This window comes from Acanthopagrus latus, chromosome 8 (genome assembly GCF_904848185.1).
Source record: "Acanthopagrus latus isolate v.2019 chromosome 8, fAcaLat1.1, whole genome shotgun sequence".
Lineage (NCBI taxonomy): Eukaryota > Metazoa > Chordata > Actinopteri > Spariformes > Sparidae > Acanthopagrus > Acanthopagrus latus.
Window position 1 is genome coordinate 29,646,606 of NC_051046.1, and position 25,997 is coordinate 29,672,602.

Here is a 25,997-nt window from a genome sequence, read left to right on the forward strand (position 1 = left end):
CCTCCTCTCGGGACCATGAATACCTACAGCACATTCCACAGCAATGTGATCAATCGTTGTGCCTCAACACAGATTAAAATTTTCTGTACACTTTATTACTAAAACAAGATATTTAGAAGCTTGTGCAGCTTTGGCAACAGTATTGTCTCACTCTATGCTTCAGTCTTAACAGTCAAAACAATTACAAAAAGCATGAAGGCTAGTGAAGAGTGCATGAAGTGTAAGATTTGATCTAGGAAGAGTGGTTCCTTTCTACAACACATTTTAGAATCACTTACATGAAAATGTACTTAGGCACAGGATCAAAGGAGTCTTGTATTTAGAATATCAACACACAAGAAACTGGCTTTCATCAATCATCATTTCTAGTCCTGTGTGTGTGTGTGTGTGTGTGTGTGTGTGTGTGTGTGTGTGTGTGTGTGTGTGTGTGTGTGTGTGTGTGTGTGTGTGTGTGATTGTGTTGTAAAAGCAGAGGTGCCTGCCAGAAGTGGTGAAGGAAAAAAGAGAGAACAAATTTAACCAACTCCAGATTTCATAGCTCTGTTTGGCCTGCTCTGTGTGGGTATGTTTGTGTGTGAAAAATTAATCAGCAAACAGGCAAATTATTTCATTACTCAAGCTGTCAGGAACATTCAGATTAAAGCTTCCTCTTCTAAATGAGCTGTACATGTACATGCTCATGTACATGTCCCTACTTTGACTCACTGAAACAACTATAAAAAATAGCTGCAGATAACAGATTACAATACACTAGCAATTATTTCCAAGAGAACAGATGCCTTTAAGATTAATTCTGACTCACTGTGTTGCAAACTGGTGTTATGGGCTAAAATGGTCTATAGTCTCCGACCTTTTAGATAAGATAAGGCATTTATTGCCTTTTTGACCATCAAACTATAGAGAGATGGAAGGAAATGAGGACAGATAGCAAAATGGTTGGATGTGAACTGGGTTCCAGGTCATGGATGGCCCCTTATCCCCTACATTTTAAATCTTTAAAGGTCTGATAGGTCGATTGAATATTTCTGATTTTTTTGGCTAGTTACATTAAACCCATGCAGAAATTGAAAAGTTTAGTAGACATCAGTCTGGAAACATTGTAAGTAAAACCACTGTAAGTAAGTGCCAAGAAATTTATGAATACAGGCTGGACAATGGCTGTATGGATACAGAGAAAGACTGTAAGATGTGAAAAAAGGTTGATAGATAGACTAAAGGAGAAAGGGAAAGATTAAGCTGTGAGAGAGATGCACTGGGAGTGTGTTTGGAGCTATGTGTGTTCTGACTGGGGCCTCCATACCACAACTCTGTTTGTGTTGGACAACTCTCTCATACTCTCGCCCTTGCGCTCTATTTTTCTTTCATTCTGTCTGAACAGATTTTTTTTCTTTTCTCCTCCGCTTCTCTGTTGGAAAAAGAAATGCTGATCTTGAAAGTTTTAATATGGGATCCTGAAATAGAGTTTTGTTCAATAGTATTTACAGTATGGGTGCTGAGGTCTGAGTCTGGTGATATTGTAGTTCAATGGTTAGATAAGTTGAAGCAGTTGACAGTGTGCTGCCAACATAAGCAGGTTAAGAGTCATTTTCATCTCTGAAAGTATATCTGCTACCATCATTTCGCTGCTTTCTTAGCTTTCGCCAGTTCCATTTCAGTACCCACTTGCACTCAGATTCTAGTCATCTGGGGAAAAATATTTATATTCCCACCATCTCCTTTACCTGCTCAAGTTTTTGCAGAAGGGAGAGATGATCTGAGCCAAACAGACAGATATTAACTATATTTCGAGGCTGCAATCAATGCAATCAACTTTCCAAGGAGAGTTGGCTGATTGAAATATATCTTTAAAATTAGTCACCACTCTACTCATATAAAAGCATTTGAGATTACAGGTATTTAATATGCAGCTTTTTGTTATAGTATTTAAACGTTTGCACACTTACTACTGTTTACAATGATACTATATTGCCTCCATACACACATATAAGTTACATACCGTGTTGATCCATCAAGGTTAGCTCTGTGAATGAAGCTGAGTTTGGCATCTGCCCAGTACAACTTCTGTTCCACCAGGTCAATGGTAAGACCATTGGGCCAGTATATGTCCACGTCCACTATAACTTTCCTGTTAGAGACAGAGGCACACCAAATGATCACTGCAACTGGTGGTTTTGTTTCATTATTCTGGTAAAATTGTTAATTCTTCTGTACATCTACATGAACTGGGGACACTGTTATTACTAAAAGCAGAAGTTGGGTTTACTTAAGTGTAACATAGTTATAGCACCTGTTGCTGCCGTCCATACCAGCACGTTCTATCCTAGGCTCCTCTCCCCAGTCTGTCCAGTACATGTAGCTGTAGGAAGAACAGAGAAGGAATGTGTCAATAATTCAAACAGAAGGACACTTTGCAATTTAGAGGTGAGCATGAGTTTACTGATAACTGAAACAGAGCACCTGTTCAGTGAGAATAAGGTTGTGGATCCATTCGAATGAGTCGGTAGCCCTTGTCACACAGCGTCACCTTGGGATGTAACAGTTACGGTAAACCACGGTAAAATTCCCTACAGTGAAGGTTACCTTTTAAGTTTTAATTACCATGGTAACTGCCACGGTCGATAACCACGGTGTGGAAAACTTGCGGCGCATGCGCAGCGTACAACGTGCAACATGCGCTTGTTGTGTAGTGAAGAAGACGGAGTACGTGACAGTAGCGGCCCACAAGGAAGGTTTCCGCCTTCAAAGAGAATCAAATCTGAAGTCTGGGTGTATTCTGGTTATTATAAGAATGCTGAGGGACACCTGGTCGAGGATGGCAGCCCTATCTGCAGGAGCTGCTGGAAGAAAGTTGTTGCGAGGGGCGGCAACAGATCCAATTTACTTACTTTCACTTTACGACCATCACCCTCAACTGTTCATGCAAGGTAAATTAACCTTAAGCTTGTGCGCATGATGTATGTGCATGTCTAATTCGCTGGTGTCACTAATGTAAACTGACCAGATGGTGGTATAACTGAACGAAGTTGATCTGTGATTTGGCACGTTATCTGAAGCGCTTATTAATTGTAGATTTCACTTGTAAAGTCGACCTACTAATCCCCCAAGTATTGATGCAGTGAGGAGGATTTGAGACAAACACATACTGGGTGGACTGAGTTAGTGAACGCAAACTGATTGAGATGACTGACTTTCATCTCAGTCCGAGCAGCGTCTACCTGTGGCTCAGCAGCCAATTGACGAATCAGACTGATCGCGTCCACTGACAACAGATGAGCAGGCAGACAGAGACACAGACAGCCAATATATATCCAGCCAGTAATATCAGAAATATATAACACTTGTAGATTTTTTGAAGAATAGACTATATATAAAGAATAATATAAAATGGTGAATATAGCGTGAATATAACAAGTGTCTAGATAGAGATAAGAGCCAAAATAGCGTACTCATAATTCAATTAACAATAATCCTTTTTGTTTTGATCTAAAAAATTATCCAACCTGTTTCTAACAAAAGTGATATGATCTAAATTGTGAGTTTTGTGATCTGTTGGCTGCACCCTTAATATTAAGTAACAATGACAGTAATAATTAATAATGACATTTTCTATTCATTTTATTCACAGAGAGGGTCTGCTGGCCAATGGAGTGCTAATGCCACTACATCTCATTCTACCTCTGAAACGCAGACATGAAAGGACATGTTTCAAAAACAGGCTGCCTCATCACAAAAAGCCAATTACCTATTTTGCACAGTTTTGATACATTCTTTTATACTTATTTAATGTTGATTTTGCTGTGTTTTGTTAAGGTTTTGGATTTGGACTATATCATTATTTAATAAATGTATTCAAATATAAATCTTGGTGAAATTATTTCAATTTATCAGTGTATCAGTGTTTTTTCAACATTTTGAAGACATTTTAAAAATACCACGCTATACCGATAACCATGATAATTTTGGTCACTATTACCGCGGTGTGAAATTTTCATACCGTTACATCCCTAGAGCCTCCACATTATCATCGCAGCAACGGTTCACCAACTCTCCACTGTTGTTTGTTCACACAGAGCCAAGCAGCTGAGGCATAAAGACGAACCAGTGTATAATTCACACACAAAGCCAGCACCACGGATCCTAAAGATGGGTGATGGTACATGTCAAGGTATTTCCCCCAGTGTCCTCCCGTTAATCGAAACACATACCTTGATTAGTAAACCCCAGCTTTTCTTATGAGGCTGTGTGCTCTCCCATAAAAAACAGGGGTTTCATTGCATTTCCTTACACGCAATGGAACGATCATAGAATGATGAATGCCAGTAGAAAATGTTGATTGAGTAAGTTCATAAGTTAAAGAGTAACTAAATATGTTCTTATGTATGAGCATTGTATAGAGGAAAAATATTTGATTTCAAACAAAAGCCAACAAAGTTATTGTATGTTTGTTTTCAGGTGTGTGGTAACTATTATGATATATATCATCTGAGAAGTTCAGGCTTTGCTGATCTAACAGGCTGTGTGTCAGAGGGAAGGGAGATCAATGTTAGGTCAAATCTCAGAGAGAGGAAACTGTGCATAACAGGCTCTCTCTTCCACCAACATTGTCATCATTGCACACAACACCTTCAGATCAAGAATAGTGAGCTAACCATGCATCATTTACACTACATCACATATAATACACTTTTTTATTTCAGTACTTATTTAAAAGACTTAGCTGAGCGTGCTCTCAGTAAAGCTCTTCTCATGCCAGCTGGGGTATTATTTATGCAGTTTTGGATGTACAATACCTATCTCTGTTTTGCGGTATCAGTGATGAAACCAACGCTCTGAAAGATGCTGACACTTTTTGATTCATTGCACTTTTCACAAATGTAATAATGCAATAGTATGGAACAGTCAAATTCCACAGTAACTTGATGGACACTCATGAAGATGCTGTTTTTATATTGTGTTTTCATAAACTAAATTTACATTGACTGAAAGATATACTATCAGCTCTACAGTTCCACTGTGGGCATACATAGCTTCAGTGGAGAGTACAATCACAGAATTATTAAATAAAAACAATGCTGTACCTGTATACTTCTATCCATTGCATTTCTGTTACTCAGACATTGACAGCTGACAACCTTAGAATGAAACTCAAAAAAATAAATTACCTTTCTTTGTATCTCTTTAAGAGTTCGCCTGGCTTGCATAGAGTTGCGTTGTCAACATTAGTTTTTCTCGATTGTTTACACACAAAAACTGGTACTTGGGACACATTGACCACAATATGTAACTCATGCACCAACCCCCTGAACCAGTTCTGCTAAACTACAAGCACAATTCCTGCTTTACACTTAAATTGCAGTTCTAAAACACACTTTTTTCAAAACACTACACACAATTCTCTGCATTTGGCATAACTTTCATGGAGAAAATCTCTTGTTTTCACAAGGAAGACACTGTCATTCAAAATTCTAAAGTCAATTGCCCTACTATGCACACTGACTCCTCACATGGTCAAACACCTGTCACACAGTTTTACAATTAGCAATCAGAGCTTTAGCATAAAAGGCCAACATAAAAGGCTAACAGGTGAGCTCTTCTGCTTTGGAGCAATGGATGCCAACATTGGAAACAGAGGCAGAGTCAGAGCCAGAGGAGTGAGAGTAATGAGAATAGGTAAGAAATCTACTCTCACTAGAAAATTGCAGTACTGCATATCAATACAGTACTCAATGAGTACAGTAGTACAGTATTGCCTGTGGACTGTTCTGTTGACCGTAAAAATACAGTATGTTTCAAGTATTTGGGAAATGTATTCCTACTTTGTATTCCTACACAGTATTTACAGTATTTTACTATTTGTATTGCAGAACTGAAAGATTACCAACACAAGGTGGATAAAATATATTTGTTACCACGTATTTGTGTGTCCTGAGTATAAAAACAATATTCTCAAATATTTTACAACACAGTCATGTATGAGCTGTAACACTGAACAAAAAAAAGGCCTAAGTCATTATGATCAAAGAAGAAGTGTTGTCCATTCATTATAGTGTTTTACATTGAGCACATCAGTGTTCAACTGGTTCTTCTAAATGTCTTTTCATTTGATGGTGTGTGTGCCATTTGAAAACAAGATACCATTTTGAGAAGAAATAACATTGTTTTGAATGTAAAGTTTCATTTTGCAGGAGAATTGAGGGGTTTTGCTAATTGTGTGTGTGATTTTTGATTTGTGTGTAGAGTTCTGAGAGTATGAGGCATGCTTTCAGAAAATGTGTGTAAACAATCGAGAAAAACTGTAATACACATACACTGGCTTGCTTCGCCTCTCTGTTTCTCTCTCCTCTCTCTTTCTCTCTCCTTTTGGTTTGCAACCTAATCCACTTTCATTGTCAGCAGAAGGTTTTATAAAGTTGACGGAAAACATACTTCTCCTTAATACTTTTTTCAACCACGGATTCTTTTCTCATAACAGCAGGTGGGTCATGTATAGAGCTTGTTGTTACTTATGTGGCAGATCAAAATCAGCTTGCATCAAATGAGATGGCAACAACCTAGTATACTTACAAGTTTGTACAAAACAGCAGCATATGTAGGCCTACATTAAATAAGAGGGGTCGAATCACAATCAGTCCATGGAGGGATGTTGAAGCAATTAGCTTCTCTCTCTGTCTGGAGAGCATGTGTGATTGACAGTAAATGGAAAAGGAAAAGTGACAGTTGATTGTTCACTAGTGGATAAACCCAGACAGTATTGTTCTTTAGACAAATAAAAAAGTATGGTATATTGGTATAAAATGCTAAAATGGGTGGACAGCCCAAGTAAGGTCTATGTGTGGGAAACACTGTGTGTGTGTGTTTTGTTACCATTGTGCCGGGTTGAGAGCGATAGCCCTGGGCTGGTCTAAGTCCATCCAAAACAGGACTTTCCTAGAGGTGCCATCAAGGTTGGCCACTTCAATCCGATTGGTCTCTGAGTCTGTCCAGTAGAGTTTTCTTCCCAACCAGTCACAGGCCAGCCCATCAGGACTGTCCAGCCCTGATACTACCACAGTCTGACCAGTTCCAAGTGCCTCTTTAAGAGCTGCAACCAGTGAAAACACACAGTGTGAAACTTACAGTCACTGGTCTTTCTGAATAAATCATTCACTACGCAGAAGAAAAACACAGGCAACAGAATGGAATCTTACAGTTGGATGACTGATTCCATTGCGTCTGTTTAATGGCCTCCTCACTGACATCTGTCCAAAATATCAGGCCCTCAGCATACAGGAAGTCCACCGCTGCTGCATCCTCCAGGTCACTCACAACGATGGCTGACTCACCCCGAACGCCCTCTGTATCCACCAATCGTACATCACGCCGGTTAGCAAAGAGGAGGAGAGGTGTGCCTGACAAAGAGAAATTTTTCTCAGTTAGATTTGTAACATGACATTTAATACCTACAAACCAAGTGGTACAGTTTCTTACCACAATGAGAATACCTGGCAATACATTTCCAAAATACTTTAACTGTGTATCTCACATCACACTTTTTGAATGGTGTCATTGACTGGACGCATGAAAACCCATCTGCAGCCAGGCAACTACTTGCTCATCCCATCAATATGACAATGAATTGATTATGGATTATAGCTGAGTGCTGCATTTCTAGCACTGATAAATTGGTTCAGGGTTGAAATGATTGTGACAGTAAAATGAATTGAACAAATTGTACTAAACTCATCTGCTAAAAGAAATGACTTACTTTAACTGGTCTGGCTTCAGTAACATTTGACATGACAATCAGTTGAACTAACTGCAACTATTTTAGTGACGGCAAAAAGGTGAATCACATCTTTCCTTGTTTTTAAAGGAAAGATGTGATTCACCTCAGCAAGTTTTGGAAAGTTTTCACATTCGCAAACCATTTAATTTGATCATGTTCATATCAAAAATGTGTATGAAGTCAGACTGAAATATGAATTTGTTGATTCATCAAGGTGATTTTGACCTTCGAAAATATTATTGTTCAGTCTTCCAACCCTATCTAAGAGAAGTTTAGTGTCACATATTTGTTATGCTGATCATTAAGCTGATAGTTTAAAGGCCTAGTATATCCTGTCAAATCATTGCTTCTACACCCCAACCATGCCACAGTCAAGTTCACAGCAAAATACAACAAAATACCAAACATGATTAGGCAATATCAAAAACTTACAGTAATTCATACATTCATATACTGATGGCGGTGGCTGCCATGCAAGGTGCCGACCAGCACATCGGGAGCAGTTTGGGGTTCAGCATCTTGCCCAAGGACACCTCAACACGCAGACCAAGGGAACTGAACCAGCAACCTTTCGATAACAATATGCTGGCTCTACCCCTGAGCCACAGCCTGCCAATACTGCAGCTAACTTACAGAGAAGATATTTGTTACAGTGACAATTTAAGTAACTGAAAGCATGATTGCCACTCACTGGCAAAAAGCCAAACCATGCGTTGTCAAATCATAAAACCTCTGATATTGTTGCCATGTGGCAGCCATTCTCAGAGGCAATCAAAAAGAAAGAAGACAAGCATGGGACACATCTTCTATTTGCATGAACATGTATTACACTGACATCTCTGTACTTGAATGCTTCATACACTGAAATGAAAAGACAAAAACAAGTTGGACAACATATAGGAAATCTTTATCAGAAGGGCAGCAAAAGAGATATTTGTGATCAGGGTCCAGATTCCAGAACTCAAACTGGCTGTGTATGTTGTGGAATCTGGAACGCAGAGACCTTTTCCTCCCACTGTTCGAAGCAGTAACTGTCACAGCAGCTGCCACAGTGCTGTGACAGCTTGTGGTTTTGGCCTGGCAGGGTGGCAGAGCTGCTACGCTGTGGTTTGGCACAACCGTGCCTACTGTAATCCCATAGTATTAAGAAACATGGTCTCTGTCAGTGTCCGCTGTCTCAACACAACACACAGTCCATGAAAGACACTAAATAACAATTATTCAGTCCTTCATTTTATAATATTGGACATGCTTACAGTCCTTTTAAAAGTCTACACTAGCATACTTATATGACCACAACTTGCTGTTTCTTGCTTTTCACTAAGTACCAGGACCAGGAAGTTGAAGTGCTTGGTTAGTTATTGTAGTTTGTTTTTATAAAATGTTGCCAGCTATATAATAGCACCTAACAGATAAAACTTGAACACATACTGAGCAGGAATCGTGGTTTCAATAAGTAAGAGGGAAGAATAAAAGCTTGCAGACAGAGATTAAGAACAGATCTGAGTGGAACTAAACGAGGAACCTGTGTGTCCCATTCTCACTCACTCTAGACAGCGCACCCGTCAGAAGCCCCTTTCACACCAATTCTCCTTTCGCCAATTCTCACACGACCATCTTGGCAGAGATGCGTCGCTCTGTGTGAGAATTGGTTCGCCAATTCTCACACTTTCCAAACATCCTGGAAAGTGACAAAGTCATGTTTTACACTCTTAATTTTATAATCATCATCAGTAAACTGTATGTTGTCTGACTCTGTCACTCGAGTCTCAGTTGCTGTTTTTCGGGCAGAAATGTGACAAAGAGTTTGTAGGACAGGCAGGAGGACAGGCAGGAGGACAGGACAAGAGTACGGACACTTCTCCACGTACATATCTGCAGTATTTTTTTCCTCATATTGGAGGAATTAATTATTTGATTCCTCACTGATTTATAAGTTTACCCATTGACAAAGAAACGGTCTAATGGTAGGTTGATTTTGACAGTGAGAGACAGAATATCAAAAAGAAAATCCAGAAAATCTTATAAAAAAAGACAAAAATTGGTTTGCATTTCATTGGGTGAAATAAGTATTTGATCCCCTACCAACCATAAAGAATGCTGGCTCCCACAGATTAGTCCTCTCGCTTTAATAAAGTACTAATCTCAACTCATTACCTGTATAAAAAGACACCTGTCCACATAATCAATCAATCAGACACCAACCTCTCCATCATGGGCAAGACCAAAGAGCTTATAGAGCTATCTAAAGAAATCAGGGACAAGATTGTAGACCTGCACAAGGCTGGAATGGGCTACAAGGCCATTGGCAAGAAGCTGGGTGAGAAGGAGACAACTGATGGTGCGATTATGCGAAAATGGAAGAAATACAAAATGGCCGTCAATCTCCTTCAGTCTGGGGCTCCATGCAAGATCTCACCTCGTGGGGTATCAATGATCATGAGAAAGAAGAGGGATCAGCCCAGAACTACAGGACCGGAGGACCTTGTAAATGATCTTAAAGCAGCTGGGACCACAGTCATCAAGAAAACCATTGGTAACACACTGTGCCATAACGGATTAAAATCATGCAGTGCCCGTAAGGTCCCCCTGCTTAAGAAGGCACATGTACAGGCCCCTCTGAAGTTTGCCAATGAACACTTGAATGATTCAGAGAATGACTGGGAGAAGGTGATGTAGTCAGATGAAACCAAAATCCAGGTCTCTGGTATCAATTCGACTCGCTGTGTTTGAAAGAGGAATTGTGACTATGACCCCAAAACACCATCCCAACCGTCAAGCTTGGAGGTGGAAGCATTATGCTTTGGGGGTGATTCTCTGCTAAGGCGACAGGTCAATTTCACCACATTGAGAGAAATATTTATGAGGCCTGTGACAGCCCCTGCCTGACATAACCAGTCTGAGGCAGGTATGGTTATGAATTACTGTGTTTTTCCATTTGTCCACAAGGGAACCACAGGAGTGTGATTGCGGCAGCCAGCCAGATTCAGAGCACTTGGGCTTAACGCTCCCATAGGATAAAAGGCCAACGACCAGCGCCGTGCGCTCTCTCTCTCTCTCTCACCTGGACTCATTTGCGCCAGCTCTTGCAGGCTTTTGTCTTTTGTTTGATTTCTGTTTTGTTTTGCATCACAACACCTTACACCTCATTATTCACACATCCACATTTACACCGCTGATGCTACTGACTGCCACACCTCACATTTGCAGTTATTTTATCAGTTGTTTGACAGGGGATCAAATACTTATTTCACTCAATGAATTGCAAAATAATTTATATCTTTTATGTGATTTTATGGATTTTCTTTTTGATTTTCTGTCTCTCACTGTTAAAATGAACCTACCATTAAAATTATAGACAGTGGGCGAACTTAAAAATCAGTGAGGGATCAAATAGTTACTTCTTCCAATGTAAGCTGCCAAAGACAGTTACAGTTACTAAGTTACTGTTGTTTGGTCATGTTACATTGCTCATTGGGACATTTCTCTTTATGTAGTTTAATGAGGGACCTGTGTAGTTATCAGACTGTCAGACTGACATGCCCTCGATATGCGCAGCTATCTTAACCATTCACACTGGTTCGGTTTGCTAATACTATGCCTCTGATACTACCTCCAGAGGCGGATCAGCACCAGAGCAAAATTTCACCCCTTGCCACCTCCGAGACATTCACATAGATGGGGAGGACTGGCAGGATCCCCGCATCCAAACAGCAGTGTGAATGGGTCTATTGAATAACATGATGTTCTATACCTGCGATACAGTGGATGGCAGTGTGATTTTTAGTCCACCAGTAAAACCAACGAAGACGAGGAGGAGGACTATTTAATGCAGTTGGCTTGATCATAACTTCTTCTGCAAAGAATACGGCTGGCCTCACCATTGAGATCAAGCCCCCACAAAGAGTGGCATGCCTTGAAGTCAGTTTTTGTTGAAGCCAAGCCATTGCATCTTCATGGGCCAGTTGTTCAAAGGTAATCTGATCGGATTTTGGTTATCGGATTGGATCAAATCTTGAAAATGGGTTGTTGAAAAGGGAAAGAAGGATTCTGAAATCGGATTAGATCACGGAATCCAATCCTAGTTTTGGTGTGGATCAAACCTTCAGTTTGTGTTGTTCAAAACATTTCAGTAGGATTTGGATAACTTCCAAAAAAACAGGATTATCCTGATCCCACCAGGGGGTAGGATTTCAAGGTGGATCTCGGGAAGAAAATGTAGTAAAACTTTCAAATTGATCAAATAATACATTTTTATCATTTAGTTTAAATACTTTTACTTATATTTTGCACTAGACTTGTTTAACCGTTACAGTGATAAAGTTGATAAAGTAGACATAGGCTACCAATTAAGCCTTTCAGTATAGTAAAGTAAAAATAAAAATGATCTTGTCCCCATGAAACAATCCCCCCAAACAGATTTTAATAACAAACAAAAATAATATTTTTAATTTTTCTGTCATTCACCACTGTATTAATAATTTCAAAGAAACAATCATCAGAGATGAACCTGTCAAAAATAATTTCTAACAATTGCATCCCTGACTACACATCCAGTCAGTCCCTCATTCTGACAGAACGCCAGAGGTTGGTCTGGTTCTTCAACAGGCTCAGGTGCATCATAATCATGAAAACTGTGTATCTGGATCAAGGTGATCCAATCCAATGTTGCTTTGAAAAACCGGCATAAACGTAAAATGGATTACCTGATCCTGGATAGCAAAAAATGGGATTTCCAAATCCGGATCATTTTGATCCAGATTAAATGTTTTGAACAACTGGCCCCATGTGATGCACTGGGGACTTTTTCCCACAAGCTAACATTGTGAATGACGCATCTGTAAAACGGTAATTAGGCTTGAAATCTCTGCGAACTGACTAGTTTTACAGTCAGAATTTGGGCTGTTCGGTCCAATAAAATTTGGAGAGTCTAGAAAAGCCGACCAATTACATTTTATTAAGAATGTCCCAATCCGATCTCCAGGATCGGGATCGGGACTGATATGGACATTTTTTCATTAATCGGGATCAGCAATTTTGAACGTGGACCGAAGCCCAATCATTTTTACATCAGCTGTCTTAAACGCAGCACAATTTGTGGCAGGAAGCAGACACACACTCGACCTTACTCTGGCACACCTTTGGATAAAATGTCTGCCGTGTGGAAATACTTTAATTTAGAAAACGAAAGCAGCCTAGTGGCGACATGTAATATTTGCAATACTTCCATTTCACGAGGGGGTAACAAAACAGCTGCATTTAATACCATACATTTTGAATAGAATACAATAGAATAGAATACACTTTATTGTCCCCTAGGGGAATTTGTCATGGACTCGAAGTGTGCGCGCATAGTAGTAGCTGCCATTAAAAACAATAAATACACACAAAAATACATATAACAGCTAAAGGCATACTGGCGTAGTCTACATACACACTCATGACACATCCAATAAAAGATTAAAACAAATAAAAAATAAAACGAACAGAACACAAAGTTATTGCACACTTCCCAGGCATAAGTGTATAGATTCATCTAAAATTTTGATGGAGGTGGGTACGAAAGAGTATGTAAAATGGTTGAATTTGCATTTGGGGATTCTGTACCTTCTGCCAGGAGGCAAGAGCTCGTAATCCGTTTGAGGGATTTGGGACAGGTCTGATACCCTCTGCGCCTGCCTGAGTACAGACTGCTCATAGATGGACTGAAGGGAGAGCTTGTCAGTCCTCCCCTTCACCTTCACAGCAGTCTGTACCTCCATCACTGCCTGATAAAATAAAAACATGACTTTCTGGCTGACACCAAACACCCTCAGTCTGTGTAGAAAATAAAGCCTTTGATTTAAACAAGAACACACACAGTCTACGTGATCACTCCAGCTGAAGAGGTTATCTAGGTGGATACCCAGATACTTGTAAGATGTGACCTGTTTGATCTCCTCCCTGTGTATGGACAGTGGCGTATGATCCATCTCCTTGTTTTTTTTTTTTTATCTTAATGATGAGGTAGTTCCCTTCACACCACTGAACAAATTTATTAAACTCTGTGGAGAACAATGACGGGTCTGAGTTCTGGTGAAGCAGGCTGAGAGTGGCAGTGTCGTCAGAAAATTGAAAAAAAAAAAAGGGTTAGGGAGCCCGGGAGACTATTGGTGCAGTCGTTTGTGTAAAGGGTGAACGGGACCAGTGAGCTTAAACACAGCCCTGAGGTGCACCTGTACTGATGCTTCTGGATTCTAAAAGTGAGTCATTAATCCAGACATTCTGGGTTCTATCTGTTAAAAAAGAATAAAATGACTTAATAATGAAAGGATCAACATTCATCTGGGTCATTTTCTGTAAGAGCAGATGAGGCTGTAATGTATTGAAAGTGGAACTAAAATCAGTGTACAAAAGGCATGTATAAGCCTTGGGATCCTCCAGATGGCTAAGAGTCAGGTGGGTGATGCTATTAATTGCATCATCTGTACTCCTCCCCTGCCTATGAGCAAACTGGAGTGGATCTAGTTCAGATTTAAGATTTCAACATACCAAGTATTTTTCAAAGCATTTCATGACAACAGAAGTTAAAGCCACCGGTCTGTAATCATTGTTTTCTGTGGGACAGGGTTTCTTTGGAATGGGAATAATGGTAGATTTTTTTCCAGAGGGCAGAAACCAGATGAGAATCTGCAGACCTCTGAAACACAGGGCACCATGCTGGGGTTAGCTCTGCTGCAAAGGTCTTAAGAAGAAAAGCAGATATGCCATCAGGGCCTGAAGATTTCTTTTTGCATACATGAATACGGTGACTGGATTTCAAGGGGATCAACTACTAACCTTGAACAGGGGTCAGCAGTTGTAATTGACTGTAGTACATTACTGCATTCCAAAGAACAGTCCTGTGTATCAAACCTGAGAAATAAATCATTGAGTTTGTTTGCTTTACTCAGCTCATCACATGTTATGAGGCACTTTCTATGTTATGTCATGTTGGTAACAGCTTTCATGGAGACCCAGAGTCTTTTTAGAGTCCATAGAAACAATATTCTGTTCTATGACATCTATGTTTCCTTCTCACATCCCTTAATGACCGATTAAGCTCCCTTTGCACTGATTTTAACCCCATACATACACGTCATTTTTTTCCGGTTGATACAGTCCTTTAACTCTTTGGTGATGTATGGCTTATTGTTAGGGTATAGGTTGTAATAACCGTCTTGGTAGCCACACAATCTACACAGAATTTAACTCTGTAATAGTGTCAGTGGCTTCATCAGTTCAGTTAAGTTCAGAAAAAAAGTATTCATCCCATATGGGCAATTCAGTTTACAGCTCCCTGTTCAGTTAAGTTAGAAAAGAAAAAAACACATCACATACAACAATCATTCATTAGACATACAACTCTGACACTAATTCAGTGAATTAGTTCAACTCATGGTTCCCAACAGAGATGTAATGTACCTGTGCAATTGCAAGTAAATAAATAAATAACGACAAGCACAACCCTACTCATTAAAATTGGCATTCATCAACCTCATAACTGAAGGGATAAAAGAATTTGAGTAGCAATTTGTCTTCCTCAGAGGGGCAGAATAGCGTCGGGTGTGGTCTTTGGACCATACAGTCACTGTCTTTGTTAATGGTTTACTGCTCTTTAAAACAGTCTTATAGGTGGGTATCAGATGGTCTGTATTATGGTTTGACAGAGGGGGCTTTGGTCTGGCACTGTATGCATTTCTAACATTACCATAACATGTGTCCAGCAATCTATTGTCTCGAGTGCCACACTTGATATGTTGTTCAAATCCAGGAAGGGACAGTTCCAGTTTATAGTGATTAAGATCTCCAAGTTGCAGTTGATTGTGGACAGAGTCTGCAGTATGAGCTGCAGCTCGGCCGCATTACCACTCCTCAGTGGTACATACGCTGAGTAGTGCTGGGCGGTATACCGATTCACACCGAATACCGCTGTATATTTTGTTATGATATGAATTTTTAATATACCCCCATACCGTTGTATTTGATTTGGACCCTTTTCAGTGTTGAGCTTCTAAACAGGCATGGTGTGACTGTGAGGTGTGGTGAGGGTAAACAGTAGTGCTCTGGTGTTATGGTATGGTGAAGATGGCTAGAATAGACATTGCAGTTGACAATGACTTAATCCGCGAATGTCAAAACGAGCAACTGGGAATCCACTGAGATCCAGGAGATGTTAGCTTTCCTAGGTCTCTCAGTTTGTTGTTGTAGTGGCAAGCTACTAACAGTTGCTACTTTCAAATTAAAAGCCCCCCACTAGGAACCCAGTTCTAAACTCCAATGGGGCGCAATGTAAAGCTCTTATTTTGAAGACAAATTTGACCTGCTTCCTGTTAACTGTCTGTTACTTGAGACAGCTAACGCGAGGCGCTCTGCTGCATGCTTCCTTTAATAGCGGGGGTTTAACAAAGGCGTGTGTTTGACTAAGGGAGGCGAGAATATGGGCTGTGATTCACAAACACGCAGATACGCCATGGTGCTCCATGGTACCCGCAGACACACTCACACAATCAATAAAATAAAACACAGTAAAAGGAGTAAAAACAATAAACGCTAAAAAAACGGCAGCAGCACCTGACTCTGTGTTGCCAGCAGAGCAGCGCCACTGGAATTTGATACGGCTCATAAAAAACTAACACCAAAAGGAACACACAGAGTTCACTCAAACAACACAGGCAAAGGCCCCAAAGTAGCAAACACTCGGGATGTTTTGAAAAAGAAATAGAAATATCCTTGAGACAGCGACATGGCCAAGATACTTGAATTCATCGCTCTGGACAATCAGCCCATCTCCATGGGTGAGGATCATGGTTTTCACCGTCTTCATGAGTTTTTGAATCAATGGTATGACATACCATCTTAGCATTACCTTTCGCATACCGCCCTACCTGAGATTTACAGCAAAGTTTGTGACCTACCTACGAGATGATTTAAGAGATGTGACTGCTTCAAGCTTTACGACAGACATTTGGAGACCTTTGCCCCATGTCATTGTTTTGCCTCACTGCATGCAGGATTGACTCCACTTTTGAGTTAAAACGTACGGTACTACATGCTCACATGTTTTGTGGATCTCATACAGCAGACCATGTGAAACAGGCAATCAAGGAGAAGCTGAACACGTGGGAAATAGAAAAGCAGTGGGTCAATGGGCAATGAAGATGCCTGTCAAACACCTACAGCATGTGCAAGTTAGATGGAACACCACTCTCTGCATGATCCAGAGCCTACTGGAGCCAAGGCAACCTCTGAGTGTCTATGCTGCTGACCACAACCTCCCAGCTACACTGACAGCGAACCAGTGGGAACTATTGGAGAAGACAGTGGAGGTTTGAGCTCCCTTTGAAGAGTTGACGAGGGTTGTGAATGCAGAAACTGCAATTACAACTGATGTGGTCCCTGCCATAACAGTCCTGAAATGTGTCCTTTCTCGATAGCAGACCAATGACCAGTGAGTCAAAACAATGAAAAGCACTCTTCTAGAGGTAGTGGATAGACGCTTCAGCTAGGTTGAGACTGACACACTCTACTCAATTGCAACTTTGATGGATCACAAATACAAAGACAGGCAAGTCAAGTAATGTACATTTAGAATGTACATAATGTACATTTTCCCTTTATAATGAATCAAAGATAATACTTTATAATGAATCAAATGTAAGTCAGCACAGCATTCAAACCAAATCCTTTTTATTTTTATTTTAATGTATATTTAGCTCTGTTAATGGTTGGAAACTTAACATTATTTATCTATTTTCAGGCATTTCACCAAAACAGACAACCTGAAGCCTGCTAAGGATGCTCTTTCTTTCAAGAGGTGGAGAAGATGGAGGTTCAGAAGACCCTCAGTGAAGTGTCAGAGGAGATGTGAAAAAGGCACCATGTCAAAACACAGCAAGCAGCAGTCTGGGCAGTGTCTTTGACAAGATCTTGGAAGAGAGGGAGACGGAGACAGGGTCTGTGAGACTCTAATCAGCCATTGTTCAGGTGCAGACTTACCACACGGAGCAAACTATTCCGAGGTCAGACAATCCACTATAATACTGGAGGGCAAATGCCACACGATTTCACTCACTGGCTGCTGTTGCTACCAAGTTTCCACAAGTGTGGACAGTGAGAGACTCTTTAGTGCATTCTCAAACATCACTGATAAGAGGAACCGCCTGTCTGCTAACAGGGTAGAGATGCTGGTTTTCCTTAACAAGAACCTAATGGATAATGGGGGAAAATTCATTTGCCTGGCCAACAACCCCTGATGTGATTTTCTATTATGCATTTGACATGCAAGCCATCCTGTCAGAACCTGAGCCGGATATGAATCGCTCATCGAAATTATGTCCCCAGGACTGGTAAACCTTCCAAAGTTTTTGGTAGCTCACCTCACCTGCTCCGCTCCCTCAGGCTGTGATAGAAGAAAAGATATCCAAGAGAAAAATGTAGTTTCAATTCTTTGCTTTAAAGTGTAATTCATTAACAGGTTTATGGAAAAAAAAGTTTGGTTTAAAGTTACTTGAACATTCATTAGTTAGTTAGTTACTGTAGTAGACTAAAATGTACTTGTTTAACTCAGTTACTGAATTCGTTGAAAGATTTGTTGTTTTTAGTTGAGTTTTTTTTTATTTTATTTTATTTTTTATTGATGTTTCTGACAGACCAGTACAAACCAATACTTGTTACCTTATTGCAGTTACATGGATAAGATATATAAATCTTGTATGTATTTATCAGTATCTATCTGCCCAGTCTTTTTTTTTCTTCTTACAAATAGCAACAAAAACAACAAAAAATAAATGCAGATCAGCAACAATGTACAAAGCAAGCCAGAACTTTTAGTTGAGTTTATTGTGAAATCAAATCCATTGCATTTTAAGTGATAACTTATCGTTACATTCAGAAAAATCACCTAGTTTTTTAACATTTTAATATTTTAATATTGTAAATGACTTGGTCACTTTAACACTGACATTGTTGAATAAAAAGCTCTTTTGAATGTTTTGATGTTTTTATGTTACAAACAACTGAACCTGTTTTCTTACAGTTACATTGCGGTTACATTGTTGCTGCTTGTAGCTCAGTAGGTAGAGCAGGTCGACTAGTGATTGGAAGGTTGCTGGTTCAAATCCCGGCTCCGGGCAAGGCTGAGCTGCATGTCTAAGTGTCCTTGAGCGAGATACTGAACCCCACATTGCTCATCAGTGAGGGTCATGCGATGAGCTGGCGACTTGTCCAGGGAGTACCCTGCCCTCTCCCTGAGACAAGGCTGAGATTGGCTCCAGCAGCAACACCCTGCGACCCCATGAAAAGACATAAGCGGCTACGCATAATGACATTTTCCATCTTTTTTCTCTTTTTGGCACTAAATATTGTGTGACAAACAGGAACGCTAAATGCCCAAATATATTACATTAATTCTGATAAAAATGTTGTTTTCTGAGAAGTAATTATTCTAATTATACTTACTCTAACTATAATTAGCTAAAAACTTTTAAATGCAAACAATGATAGAAATCTTTATTAATTCTGAAAACCATTTACGTTACCCAGGAAGGACATTTTCCATGGGAGAAATCAAATAATTCACTGAAAAATGTTTATTGCATTCTTAAAACAAATTCCTGTTGCTGAGTTATATACAAAACACTCTAATAAAGATAGAAAGTGGGTATTTTTAGCCATTTTCATTTTTTTCCATTTTTAAAATCTTTATTCATCTTTGACCCATTTATGTCAACACTGCATTTGTGCTGGAACAGAAGTAATTGGGTGTTTTATTAAAAAAGCAAAATATCATCCACAAACAGAATTGTCCTATGAATTGACCCTCCTTCACCTGCTATTCCTTGGATCTGTATGTTTTGGTGTAAAGCTCTGCTAAAGGTTCAATGTAAGCTCAAAAAGCATGGTGTCGCCCTGAATCACACAAACTTCAGAAAAGTGACGCTTAAATCTTACCTTGGTGAATATTTTCTTCAAAACCCATTTCTTTCATGTCTTTCTTTGTTCAAGAAATGACAAATCACTTACATCAAATGCTTTCTGGGTGTCTAGGCTGAGAAGCCGGTTGGTTGTCCCTCGCCACTGTCTGAGTATATTCATTTTGCGTTCTGGTTTTCTAGAATCAAAGTTAATATTTTTTAGATAAAAGACTTAAGGACCGATAACTAGTACACTGTAGAGGGTCTTTTCCCTCCTTAGTGATGACAGTGATGATAGCATCCCACCTCGATTTTGGGGGTTGTACTGAATGTAATATATAATTATAAACTCTACATAAAATAGAGAAAAGATCATTCACAAAAACTTTGTATTATCACCCTGCAAACCCATCTATTCCCGGTGATCCGATTGATTGTTTTTCAGTTTAGTAATAGTTTCTTAAATGTGTCTTCTCAAATGTGCTCAACCAGTTTAGATGCTTCATCATTTGTCATTTTGTAAAGTCTCAAAAACCCATCAATTTGTTCTTTCTTATGTTCTTGATCTGGATCTTTAACTGTTCAAAATATTTTGTAAAAGCATCTGATATTTCCTTAGGATGGGTCTCAGTCAGTTTAGTTTTTAGGTGTTAAATTTGAGGGACTCAAGGTTAGATTGGGCTTTCTGAAGTTATAGAGTCAACAGTCTAGTAACTTTATTTCCCATTTCATAATCATTTTATATTAATGAACCTGAAAGCCAAGTATTTGGATAGAGCTGTTTGTATTTCCTATTTCATATGGGTGTCTGCTAGCAGTGAGGCATTGAGCCTCCAGGACTTAAGATGATTATCTGACCCTAGATTCATTTTCACAATGACAGAACTGTGGTCTGAAATTGTTATGGGTTGAACTAGTGCATTGCCCGTAGGAATCATGTATTCCTATAGAAAAGTGGGAGGTTAAGTAGCTTCTTCATGGATGGCTAAATGAGGTTGGGACATCAGGGATATAATTGGCTGTTTTTGACTACTTTTGACATTATATTTCACCTTAAAAACTATTTGCCTTGCCTTCTTTGGTGTCATTATTTTCAGCACAACCTCACACGTGTGACTGTACAGTTATTTTTTTCATTTTGACATACTATATAAACACTATGGACTCTAAAATCACAAAATGACATAAAATCAGAGTAGGAAAAAGTTAGATTTTTTACTGTGAAATCCACAAATATGTTAAATGAACCAACTGCATTAGTTATAATGCAAATATAAATTGTTGTTTGCTAAATTTGTGCTCCTCGTTGAACTGGCAACTTATCGTGGTGGAGGGGTTTGAGCACCTGAATGATCCTAGGAGCTATGTTGTCTGGGGCTTAATGCCCCTGGTAGGGTCGCCCAAGGCAAACAGGTCCTAGGTGACGGGTCAGACTAAGATCGGTTCAAAAGCCCCTAATGACAGGTAGAGCACCAAGGACGTTTACGTCGCCCGGATTGGCGTCACCGGGGCCCCACCCTGGAGCTAGGTCTGGGGTTGGGGCGCGCAGGCAAGCACCTGGTGACCGGGTCGTTGCCCACAGGACCCAGCCGGGGACAACCTGAAGGAGCGACGTGGGCCCGCCCCAGTAGGACTATCGGTCGGCCTCAAAGAAATTCTGGCAAACCATCCGGCGTATCAAGAGGGGGAAGCAGTCCTCCACCAACACTGTTTACAATAGTGGTGAGGAGCTGTTGACCTCGACTGGGGACATTTTCGGGCAGTGAAAGGAATACTTTGAGGATCTCCTCAATCCCACTGGCATGCCTTCAATAGAGGAAGCAGAGGCTGGGGACTCAGAGGTTGACTCATTCATCACCCAAGCTGAAGTCACTGAGGTAGTCCGGAAGTTCCTCAGTGGCAAAGCACAAGAGGTGGATGAGATCCGCCATGAGTACCTCAAGTCTCTGGCTGTTGTGGGTCTGGTTCGGGAGCCACAGGATTTCATCTCTGCATTTTGCGGATGATGTGGTCTTGTTGGCTCCTTCAAGCCAGGACCTCCAGCATGTCCTGGGGCAGTTTGCAGCCGAGTGCGAAGCGGCTGGGATGAGAATCAGCACCTCCAAGTCCGAGGCCATGGCTCTTGACCGGAAAAAGTTGGCTTGCTCCCTCCAGGTTGGGGGAGAGTTACTGCCTCAAGTGGAGGAGTTTAAGTATCTTGGGGTCTTGTTCACGGGTGAGGGAAGGATGGAGCGTGAGACTGACAGGCGGATCGGTGCAGCGGCCGCAGTAATGCGGTCATTGTATCGGTCTGTTGTGGTGAAGAAAGAGCTGAATCGAAAGGCAAAGCTCTTGATTTACCGGTCAATCTACGTTCCTACCCTCACCTATGGTCATGAACTTTGGGTCATGACCGAAAGAAAAAGATCCAAGATACAAGTGGCTGAAATGAGTTTCCTCCGCAGGGTGGCAGGGCGCTCCCTTCGAGATAGAGTGAGGAGCTCTGTCACCCGGGAGGAGCTCAGAGTAGAGTCGCTGCTCCTCTACATCGAGAGGAGCCAGCTGAGGTGGCTCAGGATCCCCCGGGAGGTGTTCCTGGTATGTCCCACCGGGAGGAGACCCCGAGGAAGACCCAGCACACGCTGGAGCAACTATGTCGCCCAGCTGGCCAGGGAACGCCTTGGGATCCTCCCGGTAGAGCTGGAGGAAGTGTTCGGGGGGAGGGAAGTCTGGGTGTCCCTGCTCAGGCAGCTGCCCCCACGACCCGGCCCCAGATAAGCAGACAAAAATGGATGGATGGATGGATGGCCAAATTTGTGCATAAGTTTTTTAAATTTACAAAGTTATATTTAACTATTTACATTTAAATGCAGGCAATGCCTCCGGCTCCAGGATCCTCAACTCATTCCTGCCTGTTCCACATTCAGTAGTCTCCTCCTTGTTTTGACTCACAACCCAAAAAAACGACTACACTATACTCTAAACACACAACACAAAAACTATATAACAAACTAACTATACACTCCAAACACGCTATATGTTACAAATCTCTCAACTCTCAAAACTTTGGATGCTACGTGACCGATACTGCCCCGGTAACAGCAAAAAAGCATTCCTCCAGCAGGCAGAAAAACCAGCATGTGTATTTTGTCTGAAAAACACAACTGGCTGACACTCCCAGTTCAGCTCACTACTATTAATCTGACATTTAAAATGCACAAATGAAATCAAACACATCATACATATCTTAAAATCAACTCTTGTACCAGAACACTGATTTGTCGCCCAATCAGTGATACTTTGTCACTCAAGACAATTACCTTAGACACAGATATGTTTCATGTTTTGTCTCTCACACTTCGAGCATCTGTCACAGACAGTGAGAGTCAGGTGGCCTTATGTAGAAAATAAAATCACCAAATTTAATTTGGGAAAGTCACTGAGACAATCAGCCCTCCTGAGTTTTTAAAATCCCTCTTCTGGAATGAGAGCCAGACAGGGTCCACTTTTCAGTGAGGGTGATTATGATTCATGATATCATTTAGAGCAAGTGTATCCAAGTGTCCAAGAGGAACATCTGATTATGTGACTGGTGATCATGAAATTCCACCTGGATGAGGAAAGTTAGAGGTCCCTACGGAGTAGATGCATCCTAGTCAGGAGTGAATAAAACATAAGAAGTTTTTGTTGTATGTTGATTTAGTAGAATGTTGCAAACTTTAGTCTAATTAACAGTAGTTTAGTTAGGTTTGGTGGGGAATATCCATCCATCCAACCATTGTCTGTAACGACTTAATCCCTTTTATGGGGTCATGGGGTTTTTCCTGGAGCCAATCCAAGCCGTCTCTGGGAGAGGGCAGGGTATACCCTGGACAAGTCACCTGCTCATCACAGGGCCTTCACTGATGGCAGAAGCTGCCATGCAATGTGCCAACTGCACATCAGGAGCAATTTGGGAGTGGGGAATGTGAATTTCACTATTTTTACACTTCTACATGTGCCAAATGTAGGGATGTAACGGTTACCAGTGTCACGGTAAACCATGGTAAAATTCCATGTATAATATATTAATTAATTGCCATGGTAACGGCTGCAGTCGATAACCACGGTGTGGAAAACTCATGAGATACTTTATCCAAGTCTCACTACGCAGGTGCAGCGTACGACGTGAGTTTGTTATGTAGTGAAGAAGGCATGGCGGAGGGAGGACTTGACAGTAGCGGTCCTCAGGGCAATTTTCCGCCTTCAAAGAGAAACAAATCTGTAGTCTGGGCATTTTCTATAAGAATGCTCTGGGACAGCTGGTTGAGGATGGCAGCTCTAACTGCAGGAGCTGCAAGAAGAAAGTTGTTGCCATAGGCAGTAATACTTCCAATTTACTTACTCATTTGCGCAACCATCACCCTCAACTGTTCAGCGAATGCAAGGTAACCTTGGTTAACCTCAAGCTCGGGTGCATCATGTATGTGTATGCAGAGTTTTCTCTGTCTAATTTGCTGTTGTCACCAATACAAACTGACCAGATAGTGGTATAACTGAACAAAATTGATCTGTGATTTGGCATGTTATCTGAACCGCTCATTAATTGTAGATTTCACTTTTTAAAGTCGACCTTGTAATTCCCCAAATATTGATGCAGAGCTGCAGTGAGGAGGATTTGAGAAAAACACATACTGGGTGGACTGAGTTAGTGAACACAAACTGACCGAGATGACTGACTTTCATCTCAGCTCCATTCACCGGAACAGCATCGACCTGTGGCTCAGCAGCCTTTTGACCAATCAGACTGATCGAGTCCACTGACAACAGACGAGCAGGCAGAAAGAGAGACAGACAGCCAATAGTAATATCAGAAATATATAATACTTGTGAATTATTTGTGGAATACACTATATATAAAGAATAATACAAAATGGTGAATATAACAAGTGTCTAGATATAAATAAGAGCCAAAGTAGAATTCATAGTATTCATAATTCATTTAATAATAATCCTTTTTGTTTTGATCTAAAAAATGATCCAACATGTTTCTAACAAAAGTGATATGATCTAAATTGTGAGTTTTGTGATCTGTTGGTTGCACCCTTAGTATTAAGTAACAGTGACAGTAATAATTAATAATGACATTTTTTATTAATTTTATTTACAGAGAGGGTCTGATGGCCAGTCGAGTGCTACTGCCACTACATCTGTAACGCAGACATTAAAAGACATGTTTCAAAAACAGGCTGCCACATCACAAAAGGCCAATGACCTATTTCGCACAGTTCTGATACATTCTTTCATACTTGGGCCTAAAAAAAAACAAAAAACAAAAATTGGTTCCTGTTTGTTGTCAGTTGAGGTCATGGGTAGGTAGGGAATTTTTTTATTTTTTTTTTATTCTATTTTTCCAGTGGCAGCAGTTGATATGTAACAAGCTGCTAGCTGCTATGCAAGCAACCATTGCTATGTTGTTACATAGGCATAAATATGGACATGACATCTACACATGGAGATAATATCGACATTACGTCTGCACTGCTCGATCGTTGCTTTTTATAAACAAAACAAAGCAACAAAAAAAGTGTTCACTTCTGTGGCTATAGTGGAATCTAAGCCGCTCCACCTTAGCCTAAAGGATTTTCCAGAAATAAACAGAGGTGAGTGGCTGCCTGCGGAAATATAAACCTAATACGACTTTTCCACATTATTTGAGTTAAACACGCACTGTGGTGTCTTGTTTAGGAACCAACTCGCATTTGATAGGTCTTGGAATGATTCTCAAAATGTGGTTAAAACGATTTTCCGAATAGGTTAACGTTGTAGCAATTCCAAAGCTCTCAGAGCCAGGGTAGATCTACAGCAGGGGTGTAGCAAGCTTTTCAATAGTACAAGGGATCGATGTGGTGGTGTTTAAAAAAAAAAAAAATAGAGGCAGGGGGTATGTAACTCTGTCACTGTGATGATAAATATCACTTAAGTATTGAATCTGTGTCTATAATAACCACACCCTCCAGCTGCTCCCATTCAAAGTCAAGAATATTCATAAGAATAGTAGTAGTATAGTAATAATGATGATGATGATGATGATAATAATAATAATAATAATAATAATAATAATAATAATAATAATAATAATAATAATGATTGATGATGATGATGATGATGATAATAATGAACTTTATATATGGTGCATAATTATGATAGAAGCCTACAGCAACTTTACTTGTATTTTACCATTAAATGCTGTTGTATACATTATCATATTTTATAATGTTCTGTCATGGAGTTCATCACTTCACTGCTGACAGAAAAGAGAGCCGCTTACTGCCAGTTGC

General features: G+C 40.3%; 1 protein-coding gene across 2 annotated transcripts in view; it reads right to left on the reverse strand.

Moving 5' to 3' along the window:
• lrp5 (low density lipoprotein receptor-related protein 5) overlaps positions 1-25,997 on the reverse strand; it is a 101,976-nt gene that overhangs the window by 67,531 nt on the left and 8,448 nt on the right. Inside the window, exons 2-5 of one of the 2 annotated variants that reach the window (XM_037106972.1) lie at positions 7,188-7,388; positions 6,865-7,081; positions 2,288-2,356; positions 1,997-2,125 (exon numbers count right to left, since the gene is read on the reverse strand). In XM_037106972.1, coding sequence (XP_036962867.1) covers positions 1,997-2,125; positions 2,288-2,356; positions 6,865-7,081; positions 7,188-7,388 — 616 coding nt within the window. Of the gene's footprint in view, positions 1-1,996; positions 2,126-2,287; positions 2,357-2,457; positions 2,542-6,864; positions 7,082-7,187; positions 7,389-25,997 lie in introns of those variants that run through there. The other variant, XM_037106973.1, reaches the window with a different exon arrangement.